Consider the following 20338-nt stretch of genomic DNA (forward strand, 5'->3'; position numbering starts at 1 on the left):
CCTTTAACACCTGCAAGATACAACCTCCTGCCTCAGAGGCCAAGCTCTTTTTTTTTTACCTCCTGAGCCCACCCTACCAGCTGACATGGCATACATAGCAATTCTCAGAGAAGGAGAAACGTCCCTAACAGAGAGGGAAGTATAAACAGGGAGGAAAGGGGTATGGAAGGAAATTAGTAATCATAATTGTGAAAAATATTTATAGCAGGTTTCTCTGATAAAGTCCTCATTTCTCAAATATGTAGAGAACTGAGTCAAACTTATGAAAAGAAGAGCCTTTCCTTAATTGAAAAAATGGCCAAAGATTATGAATAGACTGTTTTCTGTCAAAGTAATCAGTGCTATCTATAGGACCTATACGTATAAGAATATTTATAGCAGCTCTTTCTATGATGGCAAAGAATTAGAAGTGAGGAGATGCTCATCAATTGGGGAATGGCTGAACAAGAATTGTTCTACAAAAAATGATGAGCAGAATGGTTTCAGAAAAACCTGGAAAGACTTAACTTGAAGTAAAGTGGGCAGATTGTATACAGTAAAAGCAATATTGTGTAATGATCAATTATGAGTGACTATTCTAAGCAATATAGTGATCTAAGACAATTATAAAGGACTTAATAGTGAAAAATGTTATCCAATGTTATACATATATTGTATTTAACATATACTTTAACATATTTAACATGTATTGGTCTATCTGCCATCTAGGGGAGGGGAGGAAAGGAGGAAAAAAGTTGGAACAGAAGGTTTTGCAAGAGTCAATGCTGAAAAATTACCCATGCATATATTTTGTAAATAAAAAGCTATAATTAAAAAAAAAAAAGAAAAATGCTATCCATCTCCAGAGAGAAAACTAATAGAGTTTGAGTGTAAACTGAGGAATTATCATGTTATTTATTTGTCTTGCCTTTATTTTTGCCATATGTCTAATTTAGAAAAATATTTTGCATGATTTCACATGTATAATAGATATGATATTGCTGGATGGAGGAGAAGGAGGGGTAAGGGAAAGAATTCAGAATTCAATTTTTAAAAAGTATATTAAAAAGAATTTTTTTAAAAATAAAATTATTAATTTTTATTTATAATCTTACTTTATATACTTTATTTATACTCTTACACTAAATACTGGCTAATGTAAATAAAAAGAACAATAAAAATTGTTTAAATCATATTATGACATGAGCTAGCTTATGCGGAGGTGTTTCTAGTAATAAACATGTATAATAATTACATCCTCATTCTTTTTTAGTTACATTGCTAGAGTTGGAATAATATTGTCCTGAAAATAAAATATTTTTAAATCAGTCTTATGTTATTTGGAACTATTAGTAGTAGCCTTTTGAAATAATTTAAAAATATTTTACTATATGAAGTTTAATAACAGTTTCTTATTGTGAAGAATTTGCTACAGAACAAAATTGGAGAAGCATAGAATTTTAAAACTGGAGTCATGATAAGGCAATGATGCTTTCAGAGATCCTGCACTGAAACAAATTTATTGATGCCCTCCATAAAACAGATACCAAAGATCTTCCTCAGTGTATTGAATGATTTCTGTATCACTCATCTTGTTTGCTAGTAGACATTTGAAAATTATTTGAACTGAATTTTTCCCAAGGAATTCCTCCCAAGAAAGTAGATGAACCTCAAGCATCCAATTATGATTAAAATTTATAACAATTTTATTTGTAATCATCTAGACATAAAATTATAGGGAAGTAATAAAGTAGGCATTTCTATCAATCATAGATTTTTAACATTAGATATTAAAATAATTACAATCCACATTTATATAGTGCTGATTAAAAACTTTTCTATATGTTATTTACCTTTAATAGAGAAAATTAAAGAAAGAAGAAAATTTTATTCAGAAAAAATGAAAAATAGCTTAATAATTGTTTATTTTCCTTTAGCCATGGCTCCCACCTTTGAAATGAATCCTATGAAGAAGAAGACCTTAGCAGCTAAAGGAGGACGTGTTTTAATTGAATGCAAGCCTAAGGCTGCACCTAAACCAAAATTTTCATGGAGTAAAGGAACAGAATGGCTTGTCAATAGTACTCGGTCAGTTCAAAAAATTTAAATCCCTTCAAATTCAATGTTGTAAAAAGCATTTCATATGATAGCATGTTTTCACATGATCAATATGAATGTTTCTTTAGAGCTCTGGCACTAAGGAAGAAGAGAATGAGATAGTTAAGAGTAAATGGAGGGATTATTGTATGGACTATCATACTCTATCCTGGTCAAACCATTATAGTAGTAGTAGACTCAGTGTAAAAATCCATAATTTATAAATTTGGAAAAATAGTAGGTTCAAAGTATATGTTTAGATGATGATTATGATAATGATGGTGCTGCTACTGCTGCTGCTAGTAATGAACATGATTAAAATAATATTTAAAATTTTTAGGAAGCTTTTAAAAATTTTCAAGATATTTTCTATTTTTACTCAAAATAATGATACAATGTATTTAGAACAGGTTAACACTTCAGTTCACACAGTTTTTCTATTATACCAGACTCTTTGTGACCACATATTTTTATTGTTGCAAAGATATTAGAGTGTTTGCCATTTCCTTCTGCTCATTTTATAGATGAGGAAAATGAGGGCAAAAGGATTTTTGCCTTAGGTCACACAACTAGTATATGTCTGCAGCCAAATTTGAACTTAGGTCTTCCTGACTCTGAGGCCAGCTCTCTTTCCATTGTACCACCTTGCTGCCCCTCTATTAAGAGAGGTATTAGTTGTATTGTACTGTGTCAGTATTTGCATTGACAATTATTACTTGTCAAAGAGTGGGGAATGAATCCTTTTGGAATTTGAAAGATTAGACTAGATATTTATGATAAAATTTCATAATACAGAATGATGATTTAATAATCTTGACATTATTATTATTATTATTATTATATAAATTATTCATTTCTGTCTTGGTTGGAAACTCCTAGGAACTGAGAAATTAACTGACTTGTACAGAGTCACAGCTAAATAAGTGACAGAGGAAGGATATCTTCCTTACTTCTTTATTCCTTCTTGATTTCAAGTCTATTCTATGTACACCTTCATAGAATGTTAACTTTGGAACAGATTGTAGTCATACCTCTTCATTTTATAGATGAAGAATGAATGTGTATTTAAGTATATACTGTGTACTAGGCATGATGTGGATCTTTGGAAATGAATGCAAAACAAAGTACTTTGGAAATAAATGAAAAAAAATACACACTGTTTTTAAGTAGTTTACATTCTAATATGAGAATACAGTAAAGTTCTATTGAGCTCATTAGGTCAAATAAATCATGCATTATTATAATGTTAGCACTAGAAAGCACAAATTCAATTTATATATTTTTGTTTACCAGGTTTGTATTCCTAAACAAGTCTCTTAACTTCTTAGTCTTAGTTGCTAACCTATAAAATGAGGGAATTGGATTAGATTGTAATTTTATCTTCAGTAACTTGTCTGAAACATTGGGTTTGTTTGTTTTATTTTGTTTTATTTTTTTTGCAAATGAGGGTAAAAATTGGCCAAAGTATTTTGCATGAGACGCTGACAGTAACAGTATTTTTAGAGGAGTGAAGAAAGGCAAACATTGAAATGATGAGTGGAGTCACAGGATTGCCATATTCTTTCCAGTAGCAATGATAATATTACTGTTTCCAGAGCAAGAAAATCAAAGTGTATATGGAGAGGGTATATATGTATGTTTAAGCATCAGGGCAAGAAGGTCAGATAAGCCTTGATTTTGGTAGATGACTAGGATGTGAAGCATAGTCTAGGGTTACCTAAGTAAATTAGGTGAGCTTTCATTCACGAAACAGAAGGCTTTAACACTAGTATGGAGTCCCAAAGTCAAGTGGATTAATTCCTTCAAGGGTGGCAATCGGTGATTTAGAATCCCTATGCCAGGTGGGAGTAAGAGGACAGTTAAAGGACAGAAGTTAAGATACTCTGGTGGGCTCAGTTTTCCTGTTAGAGTCCATATCGGTGAGGCAATTTTTTCAGGGTCACCTAGCTAGAGTCAGAACTAGAAGTCAAAGGCTCTTTCCACTTTATATTACTTCAAAATCTTATATAAATTCTCAATAGGAAAACTGATATAGCCAATAGACATCTAGAAATATTGCTTAAATTTTTATCATTATATGTTAAAGTTGATCATGTTAAGTAACTGATTCTCCTAGGATGTAATTTGTGTTAAAAAGGTCTACATAAAACATGAGACCAATTTAGCCTGATTTTCCCAAGATTCATCTCTCTGTGGCTTGTTTTTTAATTTAATTTATATTTTAATAGAAATATACAGAATATGGGGGAGATATAACTTTAAAATTAAGAAAATTAAAATTGTTTCTGGGGGCAGCTAGGTGGTTCAGTGGATAGAGGACCAGCCCTGAAGTCAGGAAGACCTGAGTTCAAATCTGACCTCAGACAGCTTTCCTAGCTTTGTGATCCTGGGCAATTAATTTAAATCCATTTGCCTTAGGGGAAAAAAAATCAATAATCTTAGCTAGAATTAGTATCATTAAAGAAGTAAAATTCTCATTGAAAACTTATTTTTTTTGTTACAACATTTGCTACTGCATATATTTTAGGGCAGCAAGATTGTGCAGTGTATAGAGCTCTGGCCCTGAAGTCAGGAGGATAAATTTCCCCCAGATCAAATTTGGCTTCAGACACTTACTCACTGTAGGAATTTGTGCAAGTCACTTAACTGTCTCCCTCAGTTTTTTCATCTGTAAAATGAACTGGAGAAGAAAAAGGTAAACCACTCCAGTATCTTTGCCAAGAAAAACCAAAATGGGGTAATGAATTTGGACAGAACTCAAAAAAAAAAAATGACTTTCTAAAAATAAAAACATTTATATTCTGTATAGCATCCCTTTTTCCATGCAGTGAAAAAGTATATTGCAGGTCTTGGTTTCAGACTATGACTTTGCTACTGTTACTCATGTTACCTTACGTAAATCATTTAGTTTATCTGGGCCTCAGTTTCCCCATCTGTAAAATGCAGGAGTAGCATCTATGATCTCTAAGGTCCTTTGTATTTCTAAATTCTCTGATCTCATGAACATTTTTCCTGCTTAACAACTTTGTGAAATAGATGTCTTCTTAAAGTTAGATAAGAAGAAAAAGAGGAGAAAAGTGGAATATGTTACTAATTAGCATCTTTATTATGATGAAGATTGAATATCCAGTTGTATCCAAAGGCAAACCAACATTGATTTTTCAAATTAAAAAAAAAAGTTACCATCATTTTTTATGTAAAATGTAATTTTGTCAAAAGATAGTTCCTTTATAACATATAATAGATTAAAAATCTCCTCAAAAGATCTATGTTAATGTGGAGATGCCCTTGGATTCTAAAAAGTTTTGTCCCTAAAACATCTATAGAACTCTGGTAAATTCATCAGGCTAGAATGGCTTCTAGTATTAACCCAGCAGCAAAATGGATGTTTTACATAGTCTATCCCAGGTAATTCATAAATCATAAATAGAAAATTGATACTAGTTGACTCCATTTAGCCACAGCAATTCATTGAGCCATCTATTAAGGCATTGGTGGGATCGTTATCTGCTGAAATGTGAAATTGCAGTTCTTTAAAGTATTGAAGTAAATATAAATATAATCTATTACCTTAAAAATATTTAGTGAATTCTTTTTTTCTATTAAAATAGAATTCTCATTTGGGATGATGGTAGCCTTGAAATCAGAAACATTACAAGGGCTGATGAAGGCACTTACACATGTTTTGCAGAAAATAACAGAGGAAAAGCTAATAATACTGGAACTCTATTAATTACAGGTGAGATATAATTATTAATAAAATTAGTGAACTTAAGGGTCAAATTACTTTAGTAATTTGTAGTAATAACCTTGCCTTATCCTTTTCTAGCATTTATGGTTGCAAATTTCAATTGTCAAAAATTCTCTGAAAAAGTCCTTTCTGACTTTTTCTTTTTTTTTCTCTTTCTTTCTTTCTCTCTCTCTCTCTCTCTCTCTCTCTCTCTCTCTCTCTCTCTCTTTCTTTCTTTCAATTCAGATGCCACAAGGATTACTTTGCCCCCAGCTAATGCTGATGTCACTGTGGGTGAGAATGCTACCATGCAGTGTGCTGCATCCCATGATCCTGCATTGGACCTCACATTTATTTGGTCTTTGAATGGATATGTGATTGATTTTAACAAAGAAAATAGTCATTACATGAGGAATTTTATGGTAAGTATGACTATCACTACATATTAAAATATTTTTCACTCCAAGAACATGAAGAATTATAAATATTTTGTTTTTGGTTCAGGCACAAAAAGAGCAATGAGGAAAATATTAAATTCCTAAATAGAAAAAGTTTACTAACTAGGCTTTTAATAGGATTTAAAATTCATATTCACTAATTATTAAAAATGAAAGAGTAATCTCATTATATTGGTATGGAAACTGAGATAAAGAGAGCTTAATTTTATTTGCCTAAGATGACATAGAAACAGTATAATAATATTTTCTAATTACTTAGTACTTTAAGGTTTAAAAAGCAATTTTATTATACTAGGTCTGTAAAGAATATGGTGCAAGTATTATCACACCTATATTATATGTGAGGACTCTGAAGTTTTGAGTGGTTAAGTGCTTGCTCAGTCACAAATATAGGAAGTGGCTGTAAAAACTTAGATTTCAATGTAGTTTTCTTACTTGCAGTACAGTATTCCAAATGCCTTTAAGTCAACAGGTAACTCCTGTTTAACTTCTCCTAATTAAAATGATTTTTTTAAATGTATGAATCTGGAAAATAACCAAAAAGCCTTTAAGTGGTTCTTAATGCTATTTTTTACTGATGAACATGAAAATAGTGGATAATCATAAAGATTTTGGCAGCATCCATTATATATAAGTATTAATTAGATTTTAATCAATTCTTTTTTATATAACTTTAATATTATCAGATATTAACTTTGTTATATTTGCAGAATATAAAAATCAAATAGTTTTTTCAATTCTTATACTTTACACTACTAATCACCTTCTCCTCCTTGTTATTCTCTTTTCTTTAGATTTTCATGACACTGTTCTCTGCTGGTTCTCTTCCTTTATGACTAAAACTTCTCATTTTCTTTTGTTGAATCTTCATTCATACTAAATCCAGAAAACATGGGTGTCTTCTAAGGCTCTGTCCTGGCCCTCTTCTTTTTGTTCTCCATTGTCTCATTACTAACTCCTAAATTATTGTCTCTATGCAGATGCTACCCACCTCTATAAATTTAACCAATTGCCTTTTAGATATTGTAAACTGGATATTACAAAGACATCTCAAATTCAGCCTGTTCAAAACAGAATTCATTCTTTTTTCCCCCCAAATGCTCCAATCTTAACAAAATTCCCATCATTTTAAAGAGGACTACTATTTTCCCTCTCACCCAAGTTCATAACTTCAGTGCCTTCATTTTTATTTTACTGATCTTACAATGCTCTTTTTTCCTTACGGGAGTTCTTGACTTGCTTGGGCCTTTTTTAAAGTCCCTTTTTACTCCTCTCTTTAAAGTTACTAAGATCTCTCAGGTGACAAATTGGCCTTTTCCCAATTCTCATTTTCTTTGACCTTTCTGTAGCTCCACTATTGATCACTCTATTCAACTTAATCCTCTGTTCTCTCTAGGTTTTTAGGACCCTACTTTCTCCTGACTATTGCTTCTCTTTTGCTGGGTCTATCTGCAGATCACAACTTCTAACTTGTCTTCCTAAGTGAGGATTACATCAATCTTTCTGGAACCTTTTTCACCTTCAATGTACCATTTTAAAAAACTTTGAGATCCCATTACCTAACCCTAATCTGTTAGCTTTTCACTGCTCCCTCTACTTTCTCTGATATAAATTTATGCTTCATACTCACTATGACCTCCAATCTCTTGACTGTTCATTTATATCCCAGGCCATGTCCGTCCCCCCCCCCCCCCCCCAGGTCAATCTCTCCTTTTCTTATGGTCTTGAGTCCTTGATAAACCGACTGAATCTAGACTGTGTTCTTCTCTTGAATCCTTATCCTCCTCACTTATTGCCAATTATTTCCAGCCAAATTTCAGAGTGGGATCATTTCAATCATTCCTTGCCTTCTTGTCTTCAGTATGTACATGTTAATGAATTAAGGTGGAGAAAATCATACAATTTTTCTGATTTAATTCACTACAAAGTTATGTTATAGAAGTTCAATTTGATCCTCCCTGCTGCTAAGCAATCCTCCTATACTTTCCTTATCAACTCACTAATCCACTTTTTCACAATAACTCTTTCAAACCTTTTCATCCTTGCTCAAATCTTCTTTGCCTTCCCTCCTGTCAGTTCCTTAGTGAATCTTGCTTCATATTACACAAAAAATGATGTCATTTTCTGCAAATTTCTTCTCCTTCTATCTTCTTCATCTCCTATAACTCAGGTGCTTTCTGCCACTTTTTCCTTCTTTATTCCTGTTTCGATTGTTGAATTGTCCTTACTCCCTAAGGCTAATGCTTCTATTTAAGCGATCCCATTTCATACAGTTTTCTTCAATAGGTTTTCCTTTTTTTTCTACATATTTTTAATCTTTCCTTTATTGGCTTGTTTTCTACTGCTTATGAACATGTCCATGTGGAAAAAACTCATTACTTGTTCCTTTCATCTTTGCTAACTTTTATCCTATTTCTTTTCTGACCATTGTAGCACAATTCCTTGAAAAGGCAATCTGCAATAGATTCTTTCACTTTCTGTTCTCTCATTTGTCTTAATCATCATTTCACCAAAACTCCTTCTTTAAAGTTACTAAGATCTCTCAGGTGCCAAATCCAATGGCCTTTTCCCAATTCTCATTTTTTTTTTTTTTTTTTTTTACCTTTCTGTAGCTCCACTATTGATCACTCTATTCAACTTAATCCTCTGTTCTCTCTAGGTTTTTAGGACCTTACTTTCTCCTGACTATTGCTTCTCTTTTGTTGGATCTATCTCCAGATCACAACTTCTAACTGTAGATGTCCCTCAGAGTTCTGTCCTCTACTTCAATTCTTACTCTATGTTACTTCTTTTGAAATCTGTGATGGAGTTGATTACCAATTTAATTACTGCCTTTATATTGATGATTCTCAAATCTGCCTTTCCTGTCCCAATCTTTTTTTCTGACCTCCAAGCTTGAATCTTGAATTGCATTACAGAATCCATGAACAGTAGACATCCTAAACTCATTTAGTCCAAAACAAAATTCATTATTTTTCCTCTTAAGCCTCCTCTGCCTTCCTGAATAGCAACTTCATCTTCCCATTCCTTCAGACCCCCAACATAGGAGCCATCCTAGCTAGATTCCTCACTATTTCTCATCCCTCACATTCAAGCTGTTACTAAGGCCTGCTGATTTTAACTTTGCAACATCTCTCAAATATACCCTTTTCTCTTATGTAACACTGCAACCACTCTAGTGTAGGCCCTCATCACCTCACACTTCTATTACTACAATACCCTACTAGTTTCTTTACTTCATTTAGCCATAAAGTCATTTTCCTAAAATACAGGTCTCTTCAGTTTGTAAAATGAGTTTTCCCCTGCAAAAAATTCATTGGTTTCCAGTTGCTTCTAGAAGCAAAGATAAATTAGAATGTTTGGTAGTCAAAACTTTTAGTAATATAACCCCCATAATAACCTAACCTTTCTCATCTTCTTACATCTTACTTTCCATCACATAGTTTTTTTAATCCCAAAGTGTTCTTTTGTTTTAATGACCCACAACAGCTTAAAATGTCTTTTTTTTTTAATTTTAATTTTTAAAATTTTTTAAAATAACTTTTTATTGATAGAACGCATGCCAGGGTAATTTTTTTTACAGCATTATCTCTTGCATTCACTTCTCTTCTGATTTTTCCCCTCCCTCCCTCCACCCCTTCCCCCAGATGGCAAGCAGTCCTTTACATGGTGAATGGGTTACAGTATATCCTAGATACAATATATGTGTGCAGAACCGAACAGTTTTCTTGTTGCACAGGGAGAATTGAATTCAGAAGGTATAAATAACCCGGGAAGAAAAACAAAAATGCAAGCAGTTTATATTCATTTCCCAGTGTTCTTTCTCTGGGTGTAGCTGCTTCTGTCCATCTTTGATCAATTAAAGCTCTCTTTATCGAAGAGATCCACTTCCATCAGAATATGTCCTCAAACAGTATCGTTGTTGAGATATATAATGATCTCCTGGTTCTGCTCATTTCACTTAGCATCAGTTCATGTAAGTCTCGCCAGTCTTCTCTGTATTCATCCTGCTGGTCATTCCTTACAGAACAATAATATTCCATAACATTCATATACCACAATTTACTCAACCATTCTCCAATTGATGGACATTTTTTCATTTTCCAGCTTCTAGCCACTACAAACAGGACTGCCACAAACATTTTGGCACATACAGGTCCCTTTCCCTTCTTTAGTATCTCTTTGGGGTATAAGCCCAGTAGTAGCACTGCTGGATCAAAGGGTATGCACAGTTTGATAACTTTTTGAGCATAGTTCCAAATTGCTCTCCAGAATGGCTGGATGTGTTCACAATTCCACCAACAATGTATCAGTGTCCCTGTTTTCCCACATCCCCTCCAACATTCCCCATTATCTTAGCTTAAAATGTCTTTCCAAAAAATTCCTACTATTTTGACCTACTAGTATTTGATATATTGAAAAGTAATTCATTATTTAATGAGCAAGGAATTGTGATTAGCACAATACCATGGATATAGCATGTTCCAGATATATAGTTATTAAGCATTTATTCGATTTGAAATGACTTAATGACTGCTGTGGGGCCAAATGTCTAACAAAGAAGATCTAGTCAGGAGTATATTGAAGCTAGTTCATACTAGCTCTTGTGATTATTAAATTTTTAGTGGCAACATTAATACCTCAGAAATAAGTAAATGCTGCAGCATCAGTGCTTGATTTTTGTTGTTGTTGTTGTTAATTTCTAGTCTTCAAAAAGTGATGGGGAAAATATCAATAATGAAGATTAAACTTAAAAGCATGTTGTGAGTATACTAAATACATTTTCTAGAGAACTAGTTGCTAAAAAATTACCAACATTGAACTGGGCCCAGTTGCAACCTAGAACTGGAAATAAAACATATACTTCATCTAAAGAATAGAAGCAGTTTAAAAAGAATTCAATTCAATTCAACATTTATTAATCAAGTGCTTTGACCTAGATTCTGTACAAAGTGTTGCATACACACACAAAAAGGCAAAAGATAGCCCCTGACCTGAAGGAACTTACAGTGTAATAGGGGAGACAACATATAAGCAAATATTACATATATGTGTGTGTGTATATGTACATATATATACACAAGATAAGTCATAATTAAAAGAAGGAAAATATTAAAATTAAGAAATAACACTTCTTAAAGCTTCTTGTATAGTTAAAATTTTAACTGGGACTTAAAGTATGCTGGGGAGGTCAGCAGAGTAGAAGAAGGAAAGTGTTCTAGGTATGAGGGAGAACTAGAAAAAAAATGCCCTAAGCCTAGAAATGGAGTGAATATCTTGTTCATTTTTTCACTTTGGTTCAACTGTGGTATATCCAGGCAGATCAAGTTTTACCCAATCATGGTTTATCTGTTTCGATTACATGTATGTAGATTGAAGTAGGAGACATTGATAATGATATCAAGATCAAATAATCTTCTATTTTATTGACTAACTAGGAAGGTGTCAATCAAATTGTCTCCATTCATTTTTCTTTCATTTTAGTAGAAATTGTAGAAAACTTAAAACTAGATATAAACTTAGAAAACATCTTATGTAATCCCTGAAAATTATATGTAAGGAAACCTAAAGAGATCAGGTAATTTGCTTACTAGCAGCTTATGCATATATCCACACACATATGGAAATATATATGTATACACACATGTGTATACATACTACATAACTGATGAAAATAATACCAATTATGAATTTTTTTTAAATTTCAAACAGATAGATTCCAATGGTGATTTGCTTATTAAAAATGCCCAGCTGAAACATGCTGGACGTTATACTTGCACTGCTCAGACAATTGTGGATAATTCCTCTGCATCAGCAGACCTTGTTGTTCGAGGTAAGAGTTTTAAGACTTTTCTATTCAAAACACCAAATATATTTGATTTATATCAATTCATAATATTTTCCAGTGGAAAGTTTATGTAGTTATATTGTAACACTGTTGATTCTTGAAGACAGCATTTTTAAACTCTACTTAATAATCTTTTATGCCTAAACCAGTAATAGACAGTATTGATTTTGTTTATTTTACTAAAACTGTACTGTGTAGATGTTTATATTACAAATGTCTATGTACTCTTCTACTTAACTAAAAATTCTCATTTACTAATTTTTCAGCAAGTAGAAAATATAAATTTTTAAAGGAATAAATAAATATATTAGCTGTGTTTATTCCTGGTCCGGTTATTTTATATTTTAAATTAAAGCTCAATGCTTTTGTATTTTTACATAGATAGGTATGCCTTAAAGAAATCTTATTTCCTTTGGCTTTAGTCACAATTTCCTTGGGTACTATTTTAAGTACCTTATCCTTAAATATTGCCATTTTGAAAACCAACTAACTGGAAAACTTGCCAAGATAAGATAGCTATAGATTTTTAAGTAGTTTATTTCTTAGGTGGCTATACAATTCTGAGAAAGAGCAGCATCTGTCTAGCATATAATACATATAATAAATCATTTAGTAGTTAAATTATGGTGGGGCTCTTTTTGAAAAAAAAATCAGGAAAAATCTGCTTTCTTTCTAAACAGTAGCTTCAGTCATAGCATAAATTAGAATAGGTTATATTGAAATGAACTAAATTTAATAAAATAAGATTCTTGTTCCTTGCTTATAATCTAGTACAGGAGATTGATGCATAAACAAAACTGCAATAAAAAATAGGTACAAAAGATAGTAGTAGACAGTAGATTTATAGGACCCCTTATGTTTCATTGTTCTATGTGGGGAATTCCCTATTTGTAAAATCCTTTCACCAATGCAGAGTGGCAAATAATCTATAACTTCTAGTTTTAAATCTGTTGCCTGTAGTTCTTCTAAATTAAAGGACTAGCTAATGGCAATTTTGAGAACGTATTACTAAAGTATACTCGAAGCCTGGATTTCCATGAAAGATTTGGAAGTTTGGAAGTCAGTAATATACACATGTACATGTATTTTCATCTAATCTTGTTGCTTTGTCAAAATTTACTATTTCATCTAATTAGAAGACTTTTACATTACATCTTTGTTTTATTACTTTGTCTAATCATTTCCCTCTTTGGACAATATCATCTATATTTGACCAAAATACAGGTTAAGTTATAAGATGTTCCTATTTTCAGCTTATATAATAGTAACCCATAGATGAGTCAGTATCTATCTATTATTTCTTTATCATGTACTAACAAAATTTCTTGAATATAGAAATTTGCTATAAAAGAAAAAGAAGAGGCATAGTTATAACAAGGTCATGTATCATAATGTAGGGAAAAATTTCCTTAGCTCTGTTTGATTCCTGGCATGAATCATATTTCATAACCAATCATGTGAACACAGGATATTAAAAGCAAGTCTCAGGTTTAACCTAGGTGGGAAAATTTCCTTTTCAAAGAGGAAATAATACAACAGGGCAATAAAGTCAAGAAGATCCTACCTTAGGAAATGTCAGAATTGTTCCCCAAAACTTTTCCCAGGAACAGTTTTTTTAAAGCAGTTCCCAGATTTCAGCACATGCCATTTTCTACTATTGGCTTTATGACAGTTCAGACAATTATTCCTGTAATCAAAAGTTAAAATAATAGTAAATAATAAATCCCAAGAATATTTATCTTAAGTAGCAAAATTTCACTAAGCACAACTTACGGTTGTAAGCTTTCTTGATAGTTCCTTATCAGTTAACATTTAATTTTTATGTTGAAATAACATGTTTAATGTTTAAATCATCTTCTGTACTTTTATAATAGTCCCAAATTTTCAAACAAAAATTCAATATTATATAGTAAGTTTGTTGTCATTATCTTTTGTAATAAAATATACCTCATTAAATATTTAACAGTTTTATTTCCTCCATTTAAAAGCCCAATTCATAATCTCACAGAATCCAAATTGAAAAGGGAAGTTATTTTGTCTAACAATATTTTTCTTACAAAGGTTTCTTAAATTTCACAATATAAGAGAATTTAGAAATATAGCAATAACACAAACAACATCATGTATTTAAAACGTGAAAAAACCTTCAGATGACATTAGTTCAGCTAATTACATTTCCAAAATATCCCATATAAAAATTAATTTATTATTTTTGGCATTTTAACACCACATTAGAGTTATCAGACTTCCAATTAAGGAAATAATATAGTGCTTTGTATGTCTTTCACTGTTACAAGCACTTTACAATCATTATGTTATTTTGATCCTTACAACAACTCTTAAAGGTAGGTACCATTATTATTTCTCTCTTTACATTTCAGAAAATGGGGCAAACAGAAATAAAACAACTTGCTTAAGATTATGCAGCTAATAAATTTAAACAAACAGAATATAATCAAGTTCCCTATATTTTTCCAGCATTTTTTTTTTTTTTGGTATCTTCTTTTGGGAACTTATCTACAATAAGATAGGTTAGCAGAATCAAAAGGAGAGGATCTCTGAACTAGTTATGGGAGAGATGACACCCTAGATCTTTGGCTTAAACAATTTTTTCTCCCTTCAAGGTCAAGAAAGGGTTAATGAGAGGTGATTGTAAAGTACACACCATATGCCAATTTTTTTTCCCTTTTTTTGAGCTTTGAACTTTGTGTTAAAGTTAAATTCTGCCTACTGTAGGATGGGGAAGCACTGTCCCAAGCTTCAGGCTTTTTCATGCTGTTATTTTCAGAGATAGTTCTGGAGGTCTGCAAGTGTTTGGTGTTTCTAAGGTTGTATAATTCTGGGAAAATTGTGGGTTTTTGTCTGGGAATAGCCTCTGCTTCTTTGAAGCTGCAAGCATTAGGACTGTACTTTGGAACTATGACCAGGGCCCCCTGTTCCCTTGTGACTAAACACCAGCACTATTCTCCTTCCTGGAACTGTGACCCATAATTGTGTACAGGTAATAGAGTTGTGCCAGCTCATTTTCAGTGTCTGCAAAGAATCCCTTGTAATCTCTTTTTGACCAATTGTCTGACCCCCTTGTCACCTCTGGGCTGAGAGTTCCTGAAGCTATTGCTGTTGCTGTGATGGTTAGCATCTTACTTTTTATTATTATTATTTTTTTACATTCATCAGTTTATCATTTCTTACACCACACTAATTTTCCAATTTTATACTATTTAGTTATTTTAAATAGTCCAAAACAATATTGATTGATATTGTTGACATATGGTATAGTTTCTCTATTTTTTTCTCTTTTGATTAAATCTATTTTACTTTTAACTTTGAGATCATGATTACTAATCCTGCTTTTTTAGCATAATAAATTCTAGTTCTGATCTTTGTGTTTGTGGGTATCTCTCATTTTTATAACATTTCCTGAAAATACCATATTGTTGAGTTCAGATTTTTAATCTTTGATCTGTTTCCATTTTGTGGGTGAATTCATCCAATTTATATTCTAAGCTATAATTACTTGTTTATTTTTCTCCCTATTTTCCTCACTATCCTTCTCCTCCTTTACCTTTCCCTTCTCACCTCTCTGCTTAGCTTACACTCCTCACTCTATTCCTATCCTTCTTGACTCCTCCACTTTACTTCTGCTCAGTGCCTTACCCTACTATTATTACTTAACCTTCATCCCCTCCAAAAATTCCTCTTTTATCTTCTTCCTCATCCTTTCCTCTTCTCTTTTTATTTCTATCTGAAGTTAGAAGATTTTTACAGCCTTCCAAATCCTCCTAGAATCTCTTTGAAGTGTTGATTGGTGGATTATAAAATATGAACTACACGAAATACAATGAAATTTATTCAAAAATAATTCCTAGATATATTCTGGGAAATAATATGTCAAAACATTGTCAAAACAATCATTGTCAGAAGAGATCACTAGTACTTCAGAAGTTGTAAGACACATGAAAAGGATAAATGACTTTTATGGTGTTTACCATCACTTACTAGAGTTAAATTATCAAGATAAACCTCTGCAAATATAGATTTTTCATAGGAAATATGCTTAAAGTTTCAATATCTGCTATCATCATCTAATAAGTGAAGCCTATTAGGATAACAGAGGAACAGTGGTTAGAGTTTCCCCCAAACATGGACAATAGAGAAGAAAATTACTAAACATAATCCAGATGTTTATAATTTTTCTCAAAAACATATTTATAACATAACAATATAATTATTGGTTAAAATTAATTGCACACATAGTTCCATTGTGAAAATACCAGCAAGACTGGAATACCTTAAAAAAATAACTAGTATCTTCTTTTTCCAAAGAACTGTTTGTAATAACAGCATAAATAATTGAATGTTAGCTTCATTTGCCAGACTAATTAAATTAGTAAATGCTTTCAACTAACATTAAATTGTCTCTTCATCAATAAAACATATTTATTCCTTTAGTTCTGACACGACTTCAGGCTATACAAAACTTGACTTATGCATGAAAACTTATCTATCACCTCTTCTTCTTTACTCAGTCTATTCCAGAGATATAGAATGCCATAGAATGTTTGTACACATTTACTTACCATTATTATCTCTAATCACAATTCAGAAAACCTGGCCTGCTACATGTATGGTTTCCTGCTCCTTGGCTGAGCTTACAAACTGCCCCTTCAGCCACAATCTTTCCTTTTTTCAGGTCAGAGCAGAAAAGATGAAGAGAAAATCATACTGGATCCCTTTTTCCCGGTTTGTGCAAACCTGCCTCCAACCCCGTGATCGTTTCCTACAATCAGGATATGGTTACTTGGATGACTATGTTGTCAGTTATCCACTCACCTTTGAAGTTCATTTTTTATGAAATATTTTCATATGCTAAAGATCAATATAAAATTAATTCATATCTACAGTTTCTGGAATCTCTACTCCCTTTCTCTCACAAACAAAGCAACAAAAAATCCTTGGGCCTTTTAAAAACAAATTCATCCTTTCCTCTTCTGAATCTTTTAAGCATATTTTGAAAAGACATAAGATTTACACTACAGTTCCATGGAAGTTTTCTCACTGCTCCATTTCTACCTATTTAAATTCTCCTTAAATATATGTAACAAAAATATTAATGAACATAATTCAACCATTTAAGATTTTTTTCTATTAACTATTAGCTTAGCTGATAACTTCACATAACACAAAGTAACATGAAAGTGGCAACTGATTGTCAGAGAAAGAGGGGAAGAAATGATAAATCATATTGTTATAAAATTATTTGCGCTTAGGTTTCCAAAATTTATCTGAAAAACTGTTTATAAAATTAGAAGTACATACTATTATATATATGCACACACACACACACACACACACACACACACACACACACTTACAAAGCCCAAAATAGGCATTGCTGTTTAAAAATATCAAATGTTAACAAAGAAAAGTGATTTGGCAAAGTAATAAATTGCCAAGAATTTTCCATAGCTATAAAAGTTCTGGTAAGTGAGATGAAGAAATGATGGTGGGTGTTATCATGTGAAGGTTACATATTGCTTTACACAATAGTATTTTGTAGTTGACTATGGCATGATTGATATACATACATATATATATATATATATATGCTATCTTCACATTTCATTTTTATTGATTTTAGGAATTTTTATATTTTTTACTTTAAGAGAATAGGACAATTCCTTTTTCCCACTTTGGTTAAACTAACATTAATGAGGGTTATATTTTTTCATAAAACCTATAAAAACCATATATTTTTTAGACATTGTATGCATTTATGTAAAATATCAGAGCTAGACCTTCTATGGAAAACTCTCAGATAAAAAAACTCTTATCAATGAAGATTAGTACTTTTTTTTCAACTTACTATTCTGGAGAGTTGCCTAAATAACTGAGAAGTTAAATAACTGCCAAAGGACCACCCAACCATTATGTACCAAAGGCAGGACTTCAACTGAGAATAGCTCTTTATCTGTTAACACTAAGTTGTCTCAGTAACTATAGAAATTCTCACTAAACAGTGGATTATGGCTCTGAAGACTCAGAGAAAAATGAATTTAATTTTTAAATCACTTTTAGCTATTTTTATTTTTATTTTTTAGAACTCCCTTAGTCAAACAAACAAAACATGGTTGCTTAAATGGCCAGAAGATATTATTTGATTTTCTCTCAAAAGTTATTTATGAATTCTATTTGCAACCAAATAAACTTAGTTTGGAAAACCAAACCAATTGCTATTTTAACAAACAATTTAAAATTAATTTGAGGATCTGTTAATATCACAATGGAGACTATAGCATGAATCATCATGAAATACTTCTTCTTATATAACCCATAATAGTTATTCTATCTTGAAGGCAAACATAAGTATTGTTTTGGGGGAGAGTGTAAATTATTTGAATGATGAGGAAACTCTGCAATGATTATAAGTAGAGACAACAAAGGAGGATCCATTTCTTTAAAAAGTTTATACTCTCTACAAGTTGTGAAAATTGGAGGGAAGGATGGCTCCCTTGTTTTTAACATCATTCCTCAGTAAAAACAAAAAAACAATTAGGTTCATTTTCATTAATTACACCAAATTGCTAGAGTTTCAGAGAGGAAAATATATGTATATTGCAACTTGAAGGCCAGATGAAAATGGGAAATAGAGTTATGCATCATTGTAATTTTTTTCAGGATATATTGGGACATCTATATTATATCCATTCCTACTTTCAAATGACCATAATAGTCTTGCAAAAGCTAGTAAAATTTCTTCTTTAATCATTATGAGAGTGACATTAAGAAAACTGGTCAGATGCATGCTAATAGCACTTTCTTCCTCCCAGAAGTTTTACCATGATATTTAAAGGTTAATTTTCTTTAAAATTAAAAATCTTAAAAACACACAAAAAAATATCTTCTGTAATTTTTTTCTGAAGATTTTCAAACTTTCAATAAAAGTTGTTTTCAGTGTTTGGTATTTTTTCCTGGAAACTGAGCAGAAAGACATCATAGGTAGAGTTTGTAAATGTATGTATGGGGGAAAAGAAAGGTTCTTTGCTTCTTTAAAATATGTTGAAAGTTTTCTTTGTTATTAGATCATTTTTAAAGATGCTTGGGGAGACAGAGAGGAGAAGAGATACAGTACAAATTTGGGAAAAGTTTAATTGCTGGAGTGACTGAATTAGTCTATAGTTCTTTGTAAGCCCAACTATGCCAAATTCAATGATATGAAAGAGATTTTTTCTTATTAATCTCTTAATTCACACATATCCACAATAGCCTGGCAGGATTCCAAAATCTCTAGCAGTAAAAGGATTAATATCAAAATGTATGTTTCTTGTTATTTCCCTCATTCTTTAGTGAAGACTAAAAGCAGACTTATCTAACTTTTATCAGTTATTATTTCCCCCGTCCCATATAGTTTATATATACGTTCCAGAGGCTGCAAAATTTTCGTAACTTGACACTCTTGTATCTAATAGAAAGGAAATAGGTTAAAAATTTGCTTCTCTGGTTAATAAATTTTACATTTTTTCTCTATTCATACAAGTCCAAATAACTAACAATTTAATTTTCAAACAAGTCCAAATAACAATTAAACTATTCACAATTTGTACTATATTTCTTTTCCTCTGCCTCTTCCCAAGTATATTTTAAAATGATGATACTTCTCTCAATTCACAAAAGTTTATTTCACTCTTTCAATGTGTACTCACATTGTGAGGTTGGGTCTCTAGAACTTCCTTATAGATATCTACTTCTAGTACTGTAACTCAATGATTCTTCCACCTATGTTCTCATTAATAGCTTTTAGAAAACTTTTACTCAAAAGGCCATGTCATGAAAAGTAGTTACCCGTGTTTCCCTGATAATAAGACACTGTCTTATTAATTTTTTTGGACAGAAAAATACCAGAGGGCTTATTTTTAGGGGAGGGCTTATTTTAATGAACATTGACAGCAATTTTAATAAACAGGTAAATGTGAACAAAAAAAAGTACCTTTATTCAATAATGATCATGTCATCTTCTTCAACAACATCGTCATAAATGTCCATACCCTGAATTCCATCCTGGATGTCTTGCGCCTCTATTTCCTTCGGAAGAAGTGGACCCAATCTGTCATGTCCAGCAATATAGCTCTCTTTAAATGAACATGTCTTGTCCAGGTAACCTGCTCGTAGTGCCTTGGTGACACAGCTGTCAGTAATTTTATCCCATGACTTCTTCACCCAAGTCAT

General features: G+C 31.9%; 1 protein-coding gene across 1 annotated transcript in view; it reads left to right on the top strand.

The window, feature by feature from the left end:
- The window catches only part of CNTN1 (contactin 1), a 250874-nt gene that overhangs the window by 155008 nt on the left and 75528 nt on the right, over positions 1 to 20338 (top strand). Inside the window, exons 11-14 of the mRNA XM_052000864.1 lie at positions 1917 to 2067; positions 5688 to 5815; positions 6053 to 6228; positions 11977 to 12097. Of these exons, the coding sequence (XP_051856824.1) occupies positions 1917 to 2067; positions 5688 to 5815; positions 6053 to 6228; positions 11977 to 12097 (576 nt within the window). The remainder of the gene's footprint in view (positions 1 to 1916; positions 2068 to 5687; positions 5816 to 6052; positions 6229 to 11976; positions 12098 to 20338) is intronic.

Source organism: Antechinus flavipes, chromosome 5 (genome assembly GCF_016432865.1).
Source record: "Antechinus flavipes isolate AdamAnt ecotype Samford, QLD, Australia chromosome 5, AdamAnt_v2, whole genome shotgun sequence".
Classification (NCBI taxonomy): Eukaryota; Metazoa; Chordata; class Mammalia; order Dasyuromorphia; family Dasyuridae; genus Antechinus; species Antechinus flavipes.